We start from the raw sequence: 14,391 nt of genomic DNA, 5'->3' as shown, positions 1-14,391 counted from the left end.
ACCCCCCTAACCCCCCCAATAAAGGTTTAACCCCGTGATCACCCCCCGTCGCCAGTGTCACTAAGGCTGGGTTCACATTGCAGCGGTTTATGAGAACGAATGTGATTCGCACCGCACTGCAGTGCAAATCACATCCGATCTCTGTGCGATTCGAGTTCAGCCATTCGCCGCACCCGCCACACCCGCCGCAAATTCGCACGGGACCCTTTTTTTGGCCCGCAGCAGAATCGGATCGCATGGGTGTTCACACCATGCGATCCGAGTTTGCAGATCGCACTGCGATATGCGAACTGATCTGGGGGTGTCAGTAACATTTCACTGACACTCCCAGCAGTTCGCATAGGGCAGTGTGAACTGCCGCCGGGAGGCATGCGATGCGGGAACCCGCCGCGGATTCGCGGCGTTTCCGCATCGCTCCAGTGTGAACCCAGCCTAATAAGCGATCATTTTTCTGATCGCCGTATTAGTGTCACAGGTGACGCTAGTTAGGCAGGTAGGTATTTAGGTTTGCCGCAGCTTTTTATAGCGCCAGGGACCCCCATATACTACCGCATAAAGCCCCCTGATTGCCCCCTAGTTAACCCTTTCACCAGTGATCACCATATAACTGTTACAGGTGACGCTGGTTGGTTAGTTATTTTTTTATAGTTTCAGGGCACCCGCCATTTATTACCTAATAAAGGTTTAACCCCCTGATCACCCGGCGGGTGTCATTTGTGACTAATAACTGTTAGGGCAGTTAGGGTTAGCCCCCTTTAGTTCTAAGGTACCCCCCTAACCCCCCCAATAAAGGTTTAACCCCGTGATCACCCCCCGTCGCCAGTGTCACTAAGGCTGGGTTCACATTGCAGCGGTTTATGAGAACGGATGTGATTCGCACCGCACTGCAGTGCAAATCAAATCCGATCTCTGTGCGATTCGAGTTCAGCCATTCGCCGCACCCGCCGCAAATTCGCACGGGACCCTTTTTTTGGCCCGCAGCAGAATCGGATCGCATGGGTGTTCACACCATGCGATCCGAGTTTGCAGATCGCACTGCGATATGCGAACTGATCTGGGGGTGTCAGTAACATTTCACTGACACTCCCAGCAGTTCGCATAGGGCAGTGTGAACTGCCGCCGGGAGGCATGCGATGCAGGAACCCGCCGCGCATTCGTGGCGTTCCCGCATCGCTCCAGTGTGAACCCAGCCTAATAAGCGATCGTTTTTCTGATCGCTGTATTAGTGTCACAGGTGACGCTAGTTAGGCAGGTAGGTATTTAGGTTCGCTGCAGCTTTTTATAGCGCCAGGGACCCCCATATACTACCGCATAAAGCCCCCTAATTGCCCCCTAGTTAACCCTTTCACCAGTGATCACCATATAACTGTTACAGGTGACGCTGGTTGGTTAGTTATTTTTTTATAGTTTCAGGGCACCCGCCATTTATTACCTAGTCTCACTAGTGTACCCTTAAATTTAGGGGTGTCTACTTTCCAAAATGGGGTCATTTGGGGGGGGTTTGTGCCATCTTGGCATTTTATGGCCTTCAAAACTGTAACGCCCTTAGAAAGCCTGAAGGCGGTGCTTGGTTTTCGGGGCCCCGTACGCGGCTAGGCTCCCAAAAAGTCCCACATATGTGGTATCCCCGTACTCAGGAGAAGCAGCAGAATTTATTTTGGGGTGTCATTTCACATATGCCCATGGCATGCGTGAGCAATATATCATTTAGTGACAACTTTGTGAAAAAAAAAAAAAAAAGTTTGTAAATTTCCCGCAACTTGTGGCAAAATATAAAATATTCCATGGACTCAACATGCCTCTCAGCAAATAGCTTGGGGTGTCTACTTTCTAAAATGGGGTCATTTGTGGGGGTTTTGTGCCATCTTGGCATTTTATGGCCTTCAAAACTGTAATAGGTAGTGAGAAGTGAACTCAAAAATTTACGCCCTTAGAAAGCCTGAAGGCGGTGCTTGGTTTTCGGGGCCCCGTACGCGGCTAGGCTCCCAAAAAGTCCCACATATGTGGTATCCCCGTACTCAGGAGAAGCAGCAGAATTTATTTTGGGGTGTCATTTCACATATGCCCATGGCATGCATGAGCAATATATCATTTAGTGACAACTTTGTTAAAAAAAAAAAAAAAAAAAAAAAGTTTGTAATTTTCCCGCAACTTGTGGCAAAATATAAAATATTCCATGAACTCAACATGCCTCTCAGCAAATAGCTTGGGGTGTCTACTTTCTAAAATGGGGTCATTTGTGGGGGTTTTGTGCCATCTTGGCATTTTATGGCCTTCAAAACTGTAATAGGTAGTGAGAAGTGAACTCAAAAATGTACGCCCTTAGAAAGCCTGAAGGCGGTGCTTGGTTTTCGGGGCCCCGTACGCGGCTAGGCTCCCAAAAAGTCCCACATATGTGGTATCCCCATACTCAGGAGAAGCAGCAGAATTTATTTTGGGGTGTCATTTCACATACGCCCATAGCATGTGTGAGCAATATATCATTTAGTGACAACTTTGTGTAAAAAAAAAAAAAAAATTTTTTTTTGTCATTATTCAATCGCTTGAGGCAAAAAAATAAAATATTCAATGGGCTCAACATGCCTCTTATCAATTTCCTTAGGGGGTCTACTTTCCAAAATGGGGTCATTTGGGGGGGTTTTGTACTGCTCTGCCATTTTAGCACCTCAAGAAATGAGATAGGCAGTCGTAAACTAAAAGCTGCGTAAATTCCAGAAAACGTACCTTAGTTTGTAGATGTGACAACTTTTGCGCAAACCAATAAATATACAATTATTGACTTTTTTTTTACCAAAGACATGTGGCTGAATACATTTTGGCCTAAATGTATGACTAAAATTGAGTTTATTGGATTTTTCTAATAACAAAAAGTAGAAAATATCATTTTTTTTCAAAATTTGCGGTCTTTTTACGTTTATATCGCAAAAAATAAAAATCGCAGAGGCAATCAAATACCATCAAAAGAAAGCTCTATTTGTGGGAAGAAAAGGACGCAAATTTTGTTTGGGTACAACATTGCATGACCGCGCAATTACCAGTTAAAGCAGCGCAGTGCCAAAGTGTAAAAAGACCTCTGGTCATTTACCAGCAAAATGGTCCGGTCTGAAAGTGGTTAATTGCCCCGCCAAAGGTGGTACGGTCTGTATTGTGTCGACTGCCATCAAGGCAGATTTCTCCCAATTAATTGATAAGCCTGAGAATTGTCCGAAATATTCTACAATACACATAGCTGTAGCTAGAGACAAATCCATATCTCCTAGAAATAACAAAATGTCGTCCGAAATAAAGTGCGATCCTTTCATCACCTGACTCTCTTTTAAATCCCTCTATCCCCCTGCTGCTCTAATTGCAATTGCTAATGGTTCAGTCAATTTAGATACACAATAAACATGACATAAAACTGTCTCTGTTGCTAGGATATCTATATAAAAAAAAAAAAAAAAGTGCCCCTGCAAAAAAAGTTCATACTTATCTGTCCTGCCTGCACCACCAATCTTAACTGCGTTGCAAACATACAATTATTGGAGAATGTTCAGCATCCGACAGTACTGTAAAATTGTAATCTTACTGTTAAAAGGAAAATAAAAAGGAGTAAAATGAATCAAAGTCTCAGCAGATAAGGGTTTTAAGAAAAGTATAGCAGATCAAAGTGAAAAGGAGCTGACAAGTGCTCTAGGGGAAAAAAGTCCTAAATTGAAAAGAGCAATAGGCCATATCTATCCCTAGAAGCAAGCAAAATGAGTAGGAGGGCTCTTAGCTCCATCTAGTGGTAATCTATTTTGACGTTTTATTTTGATACAGTGTAGATATGAACCATTTTATTTTACACCGTCAGCAAATCAAAATGAAGAGCAAATTTACACTAAGAAATCAATAGCAACTGAGAACAGACAGCGTAAGGATAATATGTACACAAAGCCTTTGTCAATAGACCTGACAATAGGTGAGAGATAAATCAGTAGCTTCCTGAAAGTAAACAGGCATCTGTTCCCTTGCAGAAAACTCAGATTTTATAGCCCAGGGGTAGGAAACCCCCGGATAGCGTAGTCTCTTTTGCCGGTGTTCTGCCATATATCGTTCGTAGGGTGACCACATTTTCAAACTGCCATTCAGGGACACCCCCCCCCCCCCCCGCACCCATGCTTGCCCAAAAAAAGATGCTTTTTGATACTTTCCAGTGCCCTCCTCCTTCAGTTAGAACACACACAGGGAATGCAGTTAACCCCTTTATCACCCCCCTCTAGTGTTAACCCCTTCCCTGCCAGTGACATTTTTACAGTCATCCTAATTTGGGAACAGGAAAAATTCTGTTCTGCCTATGACAGAAACTATTTTAAGTCTTTTAAGGCTTTTAAGAAGGCTTTTTAGTGATATTGTCATGTAATAGAAATACATGTACATAAGGCAAACATGCCCACACTAAAGTGCAGTTATTTTTTGAAGTTATTTTTTGATGTGGAGCGTCTGCAGGTTTTAATAATTTAATAGTGACTAAAGAATGAAGGGAAGTGTAAAGAGAAACAAGTCGTATTTGGCAACAAGTTGCTGTATCACATTATAGAGCTGGTCATGATATTTGATGCCAGCCTGTCACAACAAACACATACCTGGAAGTTTTGTTGGCAGCTCGGAGTTGGGTCATGGCCCTCGTGGGTGGGAGAAGGCTCAGGAGGAGAACTGGAGAAGTCGGGCTGCTGGCTGGCAATGTGCTGCTGCAGGCAGCGGCTGCGGAAGTAGTCGGCGGTGGCCCCCGGGACTGGCACTGGGCACAGGCTGGATCCTGCCTTACCAGCAGTGCCACTACCAGTCAGGAGACTCAGGAGGAAGAGATCCGAGATACTGGTGGCTGCTCTCTCTCCCTCTGCTGCTGCGGCCGGAGGCGGAGAAGGAGAGGAGGTGGATGGAGTGGACTCGGAGGCGCGCTGCTTAGCCATAGGGTAACTGCCCACGTGTCAGCCGACGTCACTGGTTGCTAGACGCGGGGCGGCCCTAGCAACCATACAGTCCAGCAAATGTTTATCAGGGTGGTGGACTGGCGGTCACAGGCGGTGTGTTTTTTTTTATTCCGGGAGCCCAGGACACTGTATTGTCCAGGAATGAAGGTGCACGGGTCACGGGACAAAAATATTAATTAAGGGACAATTCCGGGCAATCCGGGACACGTGGGCACCCTAATCGTCCATCCATCAGATAGCGTCCGTCCCAGAAGGAGCAGAAGGAGATTAGGAAAATCTCAGAAGATGAACGGCGCCTGCTCCTTGAGTCGAGGCGCTAGCCCCACCATCCAAGTGGGCATAGGGCTGCAAATATTAGAGGCCCCCCCGCGGACTCACTTCGCTCGCCATGCTTCGGGCACGGCCTCGCTGCGCTCGTCTCTTTTTATTCTGACTCTATGTCCACTTGGATGGGGCCCAACCTATGATCCTGCACACATGCCCACTGCTTTCAGAAACTACCCCTGACCTGAGCTCACCATTGCTCATCCATTTCAGATGCTTATATGTGACATCACATACATCACATACAAGCACATGGGCTGGATGCAAGAGGTGGATCAACAGGATGAGTGGGCCAGGACAGGTAGATGTGTCTCATCTCTGCTTCCTTTCACCACTCTGCATATCACCCATATCATAGATGAGAAGAGGGTACAGTGGTGAAACAGATGATCAGGAGGGTACAGTGGTGGGGAAAATGAGCAGGAGGGGGTCAGATGTGGGACAGAAGAGCAGGAGGGTACAGTGTTGGGGCAAATGAGAAGGGGATTCAGTGGTTGGACAGAAAAACAAGAGGGTAGAGCAGTGGGGCAGATTTGAAAGGAGGTATATTGTTGGGACAGATGAGCATGGGGTTACAGTGTGCAGGAGGTACATTGGTGGGGCAGATGAGAAAGTGGGTTACAGTGGTGGGGCAGATGAGCAGATGGATTCAGTGTTAGGACAGATGAGAAGGTGATTCAGTAGTGAGACAGAAGAGCATGGGGCTACGGCGGTGGAGCAGATGTGCAGGGATGTACAATGGTGGGGCAGATTGGAAAAGGGGTACATTGATAAGACAGAAGAGCAAGGGAGTACAGTGGTGGTGCAGATGTGCAGGAGGTACAGTGGTGGTAGGGATGAGAAGGGGGTTCAGCGGTAGGACAGAAAAGCAGGGGGTACAGTGATGGGGCAGATGAGCAGGGGGTTACAGTGGGTTACAGTGGTGGGACAGATGAGCAGGGGGATACAGCAGTGTGGCAGAGGAGCAGGGGGGCACAGAAGTGGAGCAGATTTGCAGAGGTGTGCACAGGGTAAAGGAGGTATATCGGTGGAACACATGAGCAAGGGGTACAGTGGTGGGGTAGATGAGCAAGGGGTACAGTGGTAAAACAGATTTGCAGGGGGGACAGTGATCTGAGGTGTGAAGGAGCATGAATTGGGGCTGATCTGAGGCATGAGAGTGCAGGATGTTAATTTCTCACTACTGAAGTAGTTTACAGCATTTACTTTATAAAAAAAATTGTGATTGAGAGTGTGAAGTTGACTTTTTTTGTTATAAAATCTGTACGCATAATTTCTTTGAAAACATTTTTCGGGCACACTGTGCTCAAAAGGTTGCCTACCCCTGTTATAGGGGAAAAAGAAAAAACACAGTTTGAAAAGACTCAAACTGCAAAAGAGGTTACTTTTGGGCACCAAGAAATAATTCAAGATAGAGTTAATTCGTACAAAAAAATGATTATATTTTTATTATCACATCAGGACGCTGAACGAGCCTTGCATAGGGTGGAGATAGGAGACACAGCTTGGCTAGCAGTGTGCTTTTCTTCCCAAAAACCGACTACAAAACTTTTTTCTCCTGTGAGGAAGACCGGCGCTTTCTCAGCTCTTGCGGGTTACATAAGGCGGATTCCCAATAACACAGGATCACATGTGCTGACAAAAGCAATCTACATCGGAAAACAAACGTCCGGTGTACGGTCGGCCTGTGTGTGCGGCACATTGAGTGAACTTGGCTATACGTTGGATTATAGTGCCTATGATATGCCCGCAGAGTGAATGGTGAAGGGCTGGACTTTTTGTCTTTATTTCAACAGAGAATCAGACAGCAGTGCTCAGGAGAGCCGTGGTAACGTACATCTATCTGAACATTTTAAAATCAGTTAAAATACTATTGGGATACCGTGGGGTCCATAAATATAATCACAATGAATAACCTCGCTATCTGAAAAATTCGGTAGGCTTGTAACATACTTACCTTGAGTGGCTTCGGTCTTAGCCCATCTAGAAGAATAGATATCTGTATGGACAAAAAATCTTTTGAAACAAAGTAGCATGGTCTAAGAGGAAAAAGAAAAAATCTATCTATATGAAATTTGTTTACACTAATGTTGGTGAATGGACTTGCACCTTATACTTATTAGTCAATGAATATTCTGCCACAAAACTAGGTAGAAACCAGGCTGTTAGTAATAATTATGGTTTAATTGCCTTCTCCCCTAAGATTGCTGTTGACTGCTAATTAAATGTTTAAAGAAACTGGAGTATTTCTCTTGGATTAATTACGGCAGCCAACAGCAATTGGTCCGGACCAGCATCACTTTCTATGTTTGTTGTATGTGTTATTTATGTATGTCCTGTTGGTAGTTTGTCTTTCTCGATATATGTACTGTCTATTTAAATATGGGTATTCTTTATGAATTGCCTCTTGGTCTTTTAGTAATTTAATTATGGTTAATATTGTAACTTAATATATAAAAATAAAAATATAATAATTTTTTTGTACAAAGTAACTCTATCTTGAATTATTTCTTGGTGCCCAAAAGTAACCTCTTTTGCAGTTTGAGTCTTTTCAAACTGTGTTTTTTCTTTTTCCCATATGCTATTTGGTTACGGCACCAATACCTTAATTAAGGACTTAATTGTGGCCAAATAAAAGTGACCCATTATTAGTGGATAAACGTGTGCCCCTTTTCCCCTTCCCCCTTTTTTTCCTAAAATAAATTTATTGCTACCCCTGTTATAGCCTATGAAAATTTCACATTGCTAAATGTATCAGAGCATTTCCTATAAAACGTGAACCTGTCATGTCTACCAAAGTGTATAAGCTAGTATCACTGGTTTATTACAGACACGTTTCAGTTCTTGTGCTGTACCATTGTACAGTGGACTAGTAAATTCTCAGGCCTTTGACAATTAAATGGGAGGGAGACAAAAATTAAAGTGGTGCAAAACCATAGGCTGGGAGGGAGGGGCCTTGTTATAATGTGCAAATACTTAGAGGGTATTCACACATTATGGCAGTCTTACTTCACAAACTGCTCTTGTGCTGACAGATCCACACTCAGATCCAGTTGATACCTGAGTGGTTTTAAATGTGTTTCCCAAAGCGCTTTAATGCTAGACATTAAGATTCCCATTATAGTCAATGGTACAAGTTCACTTTTGAGCATTGTGTCACTTGATGCTTGTCTCTCAAAAAAGTACATAAGCACCTCTGGGGCATTATCTGGTCCTGGTGGACTTCACTGGAAGGGCCTGAAAAATAGCTAAAAATGTACATAAAGCCGTAAATAGATGGTTTCTACTCTGCAAGTTCCGCAGGGACTAGCCAAGATTTGAACCATCTATGGGCAGGCTGATTGTACTCAAGTCAATCCATCGATCAACTTGGGTGCAAACAGCATGTCAGATTTTTACATGTGATTATTGCCAGGAACTGTTGCCGATAGCAATATTCATGGTGTTCTGCTGGCAAGGATGGGATTCCCCCATCAACACTGACTAGAAGCTGTGGAAAAATTGAATAATCTATGGCCTGCCTTGGTCTTTGCATAATTTATTGCCTCTCCTTCTCCCACTAACTAGCCTTTCATCGGCCAAAACATAAACGATGGAAAACGTCCAAAACCATGAAAAAAAAGCTTGAAGAAGCTCAAAAGTGTAAACCCTAGCTTCACCCCTCTATCTTCTCTGCCATGTCTTTAGGATCTGGTGCCTTTTCTCTTTGGCCGTTGGCAATCATGGATGGTGTAACTCCTGCACATGCATGCTAAAGTTACATCATCTCAGCACAGACTCCTTTCCACTTCTACAACATTTTTCACATTTTTTTACTTGCTGAGATCAGCCATAATTAAATTAATATAAATAAATGCATTTTTACAAAATGTTTCCAAGTTGTTACCTAAGGATTGCTAGAGAGCTGTGACATGAGAAAGGGAGCAATATAGAGCTTTCAATAGTCTCAGTGCACAATAAAGAAGGCAAGAATAAAGGCATGGGGGGTAATTTACCAAAGGCAAATAGACTGTTTATGTTGTAATGGAATTTTCCTAAGAGCTTTGTGAATGAGGTAAAGCTCTGCTGACTTCCATCATCCAATCATGTGCAATCAAAAAATGCTGTTTGTTTCTTAATTCCTTGCACATGATTGGTATTCTTTGAACGGTGAAACATTCACCAAGCTCTGGGGCAAATTCTCTTAGAAGAGAGTGCAACTTCACCTGCAAGTGAACAGCCTTTATGCCTTTAGTAAATTAACCCTATAGTATACTTTAAGCACACTTTAATGTTTGACCTGAGTGGTCCCCGCTTTAGGCACACTCTAAGGTGTGACCCTATCAGAAGGTTAACAAAATTAGAAAGAATGCAGGTTTTCTAAAACTTTACTCTGTAGTAGAGCTCCCAGTGCCTACCCAATTCCTCACTTTGAGATGGTCCTGCTGCCCCTAGTCATTTCAGGACACAATAGTGATTTATGGGGTGGTGGGAGGAACCATAGAGGGAAGTGGGGGACACACTATTCTACAGACCTGGAAGGGTGCAATAGGATTAGTGCAAAGAGCTCTGAGTTTTAGTAAACCGGCCAATTGACAAATAAGTATAAACCTACTTTCTTTACAGGGTAATTCTTTTATAACCTTCTTCTTTAACTGCTATTGAAGCCTTGTGAATCGAGACCTTTACCCAGTGGCAGCTGGTGCTCAATATTTTGGGGGGGGAAGCAAACCAATGCCAATCCCCCCCCCCCCAGCAGGATATGGACAGGAATGAAACGATCCCCCCCAGTGGGAGACGGATGTGAAAGTGGTGGCGATCAGAAGCCTCCTTACCTTAGGAAGGAGGCGGACATGGTTCTGGGCTGCAGCTCCTCACTCCTTCAGCCTAAACAGGAAGTGGGTCCTGACTGAGATCCGATCGGCCGGGAGTCCTAAGACTCCATGCCCAATCGGATCTCAGGAATTGCTTCCTGATTGGGCGGTAGGAGAATCAGGAAGACAGTAGCGAATATTCATTTTCTATTGTCACACTTGGTGGTCTTGGGGTGCAGTGCTCTGCGCCCCACACCCGCCCTTTTCTTAAGCCAATTAGAGCATCAGACTCTAATCACATGCTTAAGAAAAAAAAACATTGGATTCCATGCGTCTGGTGCCCCGCATGTAAATTATATGTGGTTTGCTCCAGATTTCAGCAAATTATATGGATTTCTGAACATGCATATCCTTACCTCACATGTCTGTTGATTCTTGCTATAATAATATGAGTTAATTGTGAATTTTAGGGACTGCTATCGTTTTTGGTTAAAGATGTATATATTAAAGACATGATATACACTTTAAATATATATCACGTCTATAATATATACTTTTTTAACCAAGAACGACAACATTTAAAATGTATGTGAAGACTCCTATTTAAAGAGGGAACAAAGTCTTTACCAAGTAACTTTAGACCCGTTAGTTTAACTTCTATAGTCTGGAAGATACCGGAGAGTTTAATAAAAGACCACAGTTCTTGCTGAAAAAAAATATTTTAAGCAACAGACAGCATGGGTTCACGAAAAACAGAAGTTGTCAAACAAATCTGATTTCTTTTTATGAAGAGGTAAATAAAGCCTTGGACAAAGGGGTGGCTGTGGACATGGTACACTTTGCAAAAGCGTTTGACACAGTTCCCCACACATGGCTATTGTGTAAGGTAAAGTCTACGGATTTGGAAATATCAGTCTGTAAATGATAGAAAACTGGCTAAAAGACTGAATTCAGAGAGTAGTGGTTAATGATTCTTACTCTGAATGGTCTATGGTTATCAGTGGTGTACCCCAAGGTTCAGCGCTGGGACCCTTACTTTTTAATATCTTTATAAATGATATAGGATCTGGGATTGAAAGTACCATTTCAGTCTTTGCAGATGACACCAAACTATGCAGCAGAATAACATCCTTACAGGATGTCTCTAATTTACAAGCCGACCTCAATGCACTAATTGGGCAAATATGTGGCAGATAAGGTTTAATGTTGAGAAATGTAAAGTTATGCACTTGAGGGCTAAGAATATGCATGCATCATACATACTAGGGGGAGTACAACTGGGGAAATCCGTAGTGGAGAAGGATCTGGGAGTTTCGGTAGATCATAAGCTCAATAATAACATGCGATGCCAAGCTGCGGTTTCCAAAGTGAGCAAAGTCTTTCTTGCATTAAGAGAGGTATGGACTCGAGAGTGAGAGATATAATTTAGCCCCTGTACAAATCATTAGAAAGACCTCATCTGGAATATGCAGTTCAGTTTTGGGCACCAGTTCTCAAAAAGGATATCTGGGAACTGGAGAAAGTGCAGAGAAGGGCAACCAAACTGATAAGAGGCATGGAGGAGCTCAGCTATGAGGATAGATTAGGAGAACTGAATTTATTCTCCCTTGAGAAGAGGATATTAATGGGGATATGATCAACATATAAAATATATAAGGGGTCCATATGGTGAACATGGTGTTGAGTTATTCACTTTACAGTCAACAGAGGACAAGGGGGCGCTCTTTACGCCTAGAGGAAAAGAGATTTCATCTCCAAATATGGAAAGGTTTCTTCACAGTAAGAGCTGTGAAAATGTGGAATACACTCCCTCCAGAGGAGGTTCTGGCCAGCTCAGTAGATTGCTTTAAGAAATGCCAGGAGTCTTTACTAAATGCAAAAAATATAACTGGGTACTAACATTTATAGGTAAAGTTGATCCAGGGAAAATCCAATTGCCTCTTGGGGATCAGGAAGGAATTGTTTCCTCTTCTGTAGCAAATTGGATCATGCTTTGCTGGGGTTTCTCCCCTTCCTCTGGATTAACTGTGGGTATAGGATTGAGTATATGGGACTGTTTGATTTTATTTTTTATTTTTTTATTTTTATGGTTGAACTAGATGGACTTATGCCTTTTTTCAACCTGACTAACTATGTAACTATATGCACACATATATATTTGCATACACTAACTGTATAGACATTGACACTGATACATTGCAGCAGATTCTGTTATACCATCTTTTTGTACAACATTTTGCTAAATGGAAGCTGTCTGTTATGATTACATTAATTATTTTCTTTTTCATTTATAATCACTTAGGGGAAATCACATGCCTTCAAAGGTGCATTCCCTCCTATGTGGAACCCAATTGTTTACTTGGATTACAATAATCTATGGAGGACCATGGATGAAATGGGAAAAGAGGTAACATGTAATTAAGTGGCAAGCGTTAGCATGCAATTATCTAAAGCCTACGTATAAACAAATAAATAATTCTACAGTTTTTTTTATGTAATCAACGAATAATCTAAAAAGAATGCTTATACAATTTTTTAGTAGAATACAAAATTAAAAGTACAATGAATTGTAAATTTTTCAGTACAGAGTAAATTGTATATCAAAAGAAATTAGATTTTCTGTAGAAACTGCATAACATACGCAAACACTGCCTGTAAAGAATCAAAATTGATGCACATAGTTGGTTGTCTATGGGGCATGTTTAAGATTAAATGTTTCCTTGTGGTTTGAGTAGAGCGTTGATATCTCAGAAAGTCTATAAGGCACTTGTAGGAAAGAATTTTCAAAAAAGGAGTGTTTCTCCTTCTCGGTACAGGTAAAAAATATACTAACCATGTCATATATGGTGGATTCTTCAACAAATATATTGAAAGCTGGCATTGATGGAAATTTGTAAAAACAAAGTCAATCTCAGTCTTACACAGCCAACCCTGGATAGGGTTAAAGCTGTAAACCACCATTGTGGGCTAAAACCCTGACCTATTGTACAGTATCTCCTGATTATTTTCATGTACATGGTCTAATTGTATTGTTTGCTTCACTTCAATTTTTTAAGAATACTTTTCTTCTGTTTTTTTTTTTGTTTTTTTTACTTACTATATGTCACAGATTCCCTATGAAGCTCCATGGATGGCACCACATGCCGAGGAGTGGGATAAGATGACAATGAAAGAACTTATTGACAAGTTATGCTGGACCACGTAAGACTTACCAAGACTTAGGCTGTAATCACATGGCATCTTATAATTATAAAAAGGGTTTTTCATTTTGGGTGAAGTAAAGATAATGTGAAAGTGACACCTCTGTAATCCTTTGCTGGGTATACGGCTGCAAAATTGGGCTCTCACAACTGTTTTCTATCGAACACACACTTCTCTGAGGCCGCGTACACACGGGCGGATTGTCTGGCCAACTAAGTTCGTCAGACAACCTGACAGACAGTCCGTTCAAAATTTGCATGAACGGACTTGACCACACACGATGAGCAGACAGTCCGCTGAAAGCTTGCGCGATGACGTGTACGGCACGTACGACAGGACGAAAAATTCGACGTCCAATACACTGCAATGCAACCTTCGCCGTGTAAATCCTTTCTGAGCATGCGCCAAACTTAGTCTGTCGAACTAGCCTACTCACGAGCGGACTGTCCGCTGAAACCAAGTTTGGACGGACTGTCTTACGGAAATTCCGTAAGACTTTGTTCATCAGACAATCCGCTGAAAAAGTCAGCTGAAGCCCACACACGAGCGGATTGTCCGCTGAAACACTGTTCAGCGGACTAAGTTGGGCAGACAATCCGCCCGTGTGTACGCGGCCTAAGTTCTTATCTGCAGAGTGCAGGGTAGTCAGGACGTTACCATAGACTTCTGAGGACAGACTACTTTAGAAACAAAAAGCAGAGTAGAGCTCAGGGACCAGAAGTGCTTGAACATCAGGGAAAACAACAGCTAAAGCCCAGTTTTTAAAATAGTATACCCAGTAAAGAATGGCACAGTCGTAAGTGTAACTTTTTATTACTTTTACATTGTAAGCTCCTTGAGGGCAGGGATGGATGTGTATGTACAATATACAGTATATGTAAAGCACTGCATACAATTATCAGCGCTAGTACATGTAATAATCAAAAAATATATAATACTGCTCCAAAGTTTATTGCCCCCAAAACATTTGAGCTTAGACATGTGCAGAATGGAAAAAAAATGTTTAATTTTCGGATAAATTCGCTATGTTTAATTTTGTTGATTCGTTTCGGAATTTGTTTTGTTTAATTTAGTTTTGTTTATTAATTTCCGAATTCCAAATTTTCTGAACAATTCGA

At 42.4% G+C, this 14,391-nt stretch overlaps 1 protein-coding gene across 1 annotated transcript in view; it reads left to right on the top strand.

Annotated features, from left to right (window-relative positions):
- Positions 1-14,391, top strand: part of LOC143982308 (amine oxidase [flavin-containing]-like) — a 164,838-nt gene that overhangs the window by 104,419 nt on the left and 46,028 nt on the right. The window contains exons 4-5 of the mRNA XM_077480918.1: positions 12,375-12,479; positions 13,182-13,273. Of these exons, the coding sequence (XP_077337044.1) occupies positions 12,375-12,479; positions 13,182-13,273 (197 nt within the window). The remainder of the gene's footprint in view (positions 1-12,374; positions 12,480-13,181; positions 13,274-14,391) is intronic.

The sequence above is a fragment of the Lithobates pipiens genome, unplaced genomic scaffold, assembly GCF_037356315.1.
Source record: "Lithobates pipiens isolate NorthernLeopardFrog02 unplaced genomic scaffold, aLitPip1_a1.2 Scaffold_16, whole genome shotgun sequence".
NCBI lineage: Eukaryota > Metazoa > Chordata > Amphibia > Anura > Ranidae > Lithobates > Lithobates pipiens.
Note: the sequence above shows the minus strand (reverse complement) of the source record. Positions and strands in the feature narration are given on the sequence as shown.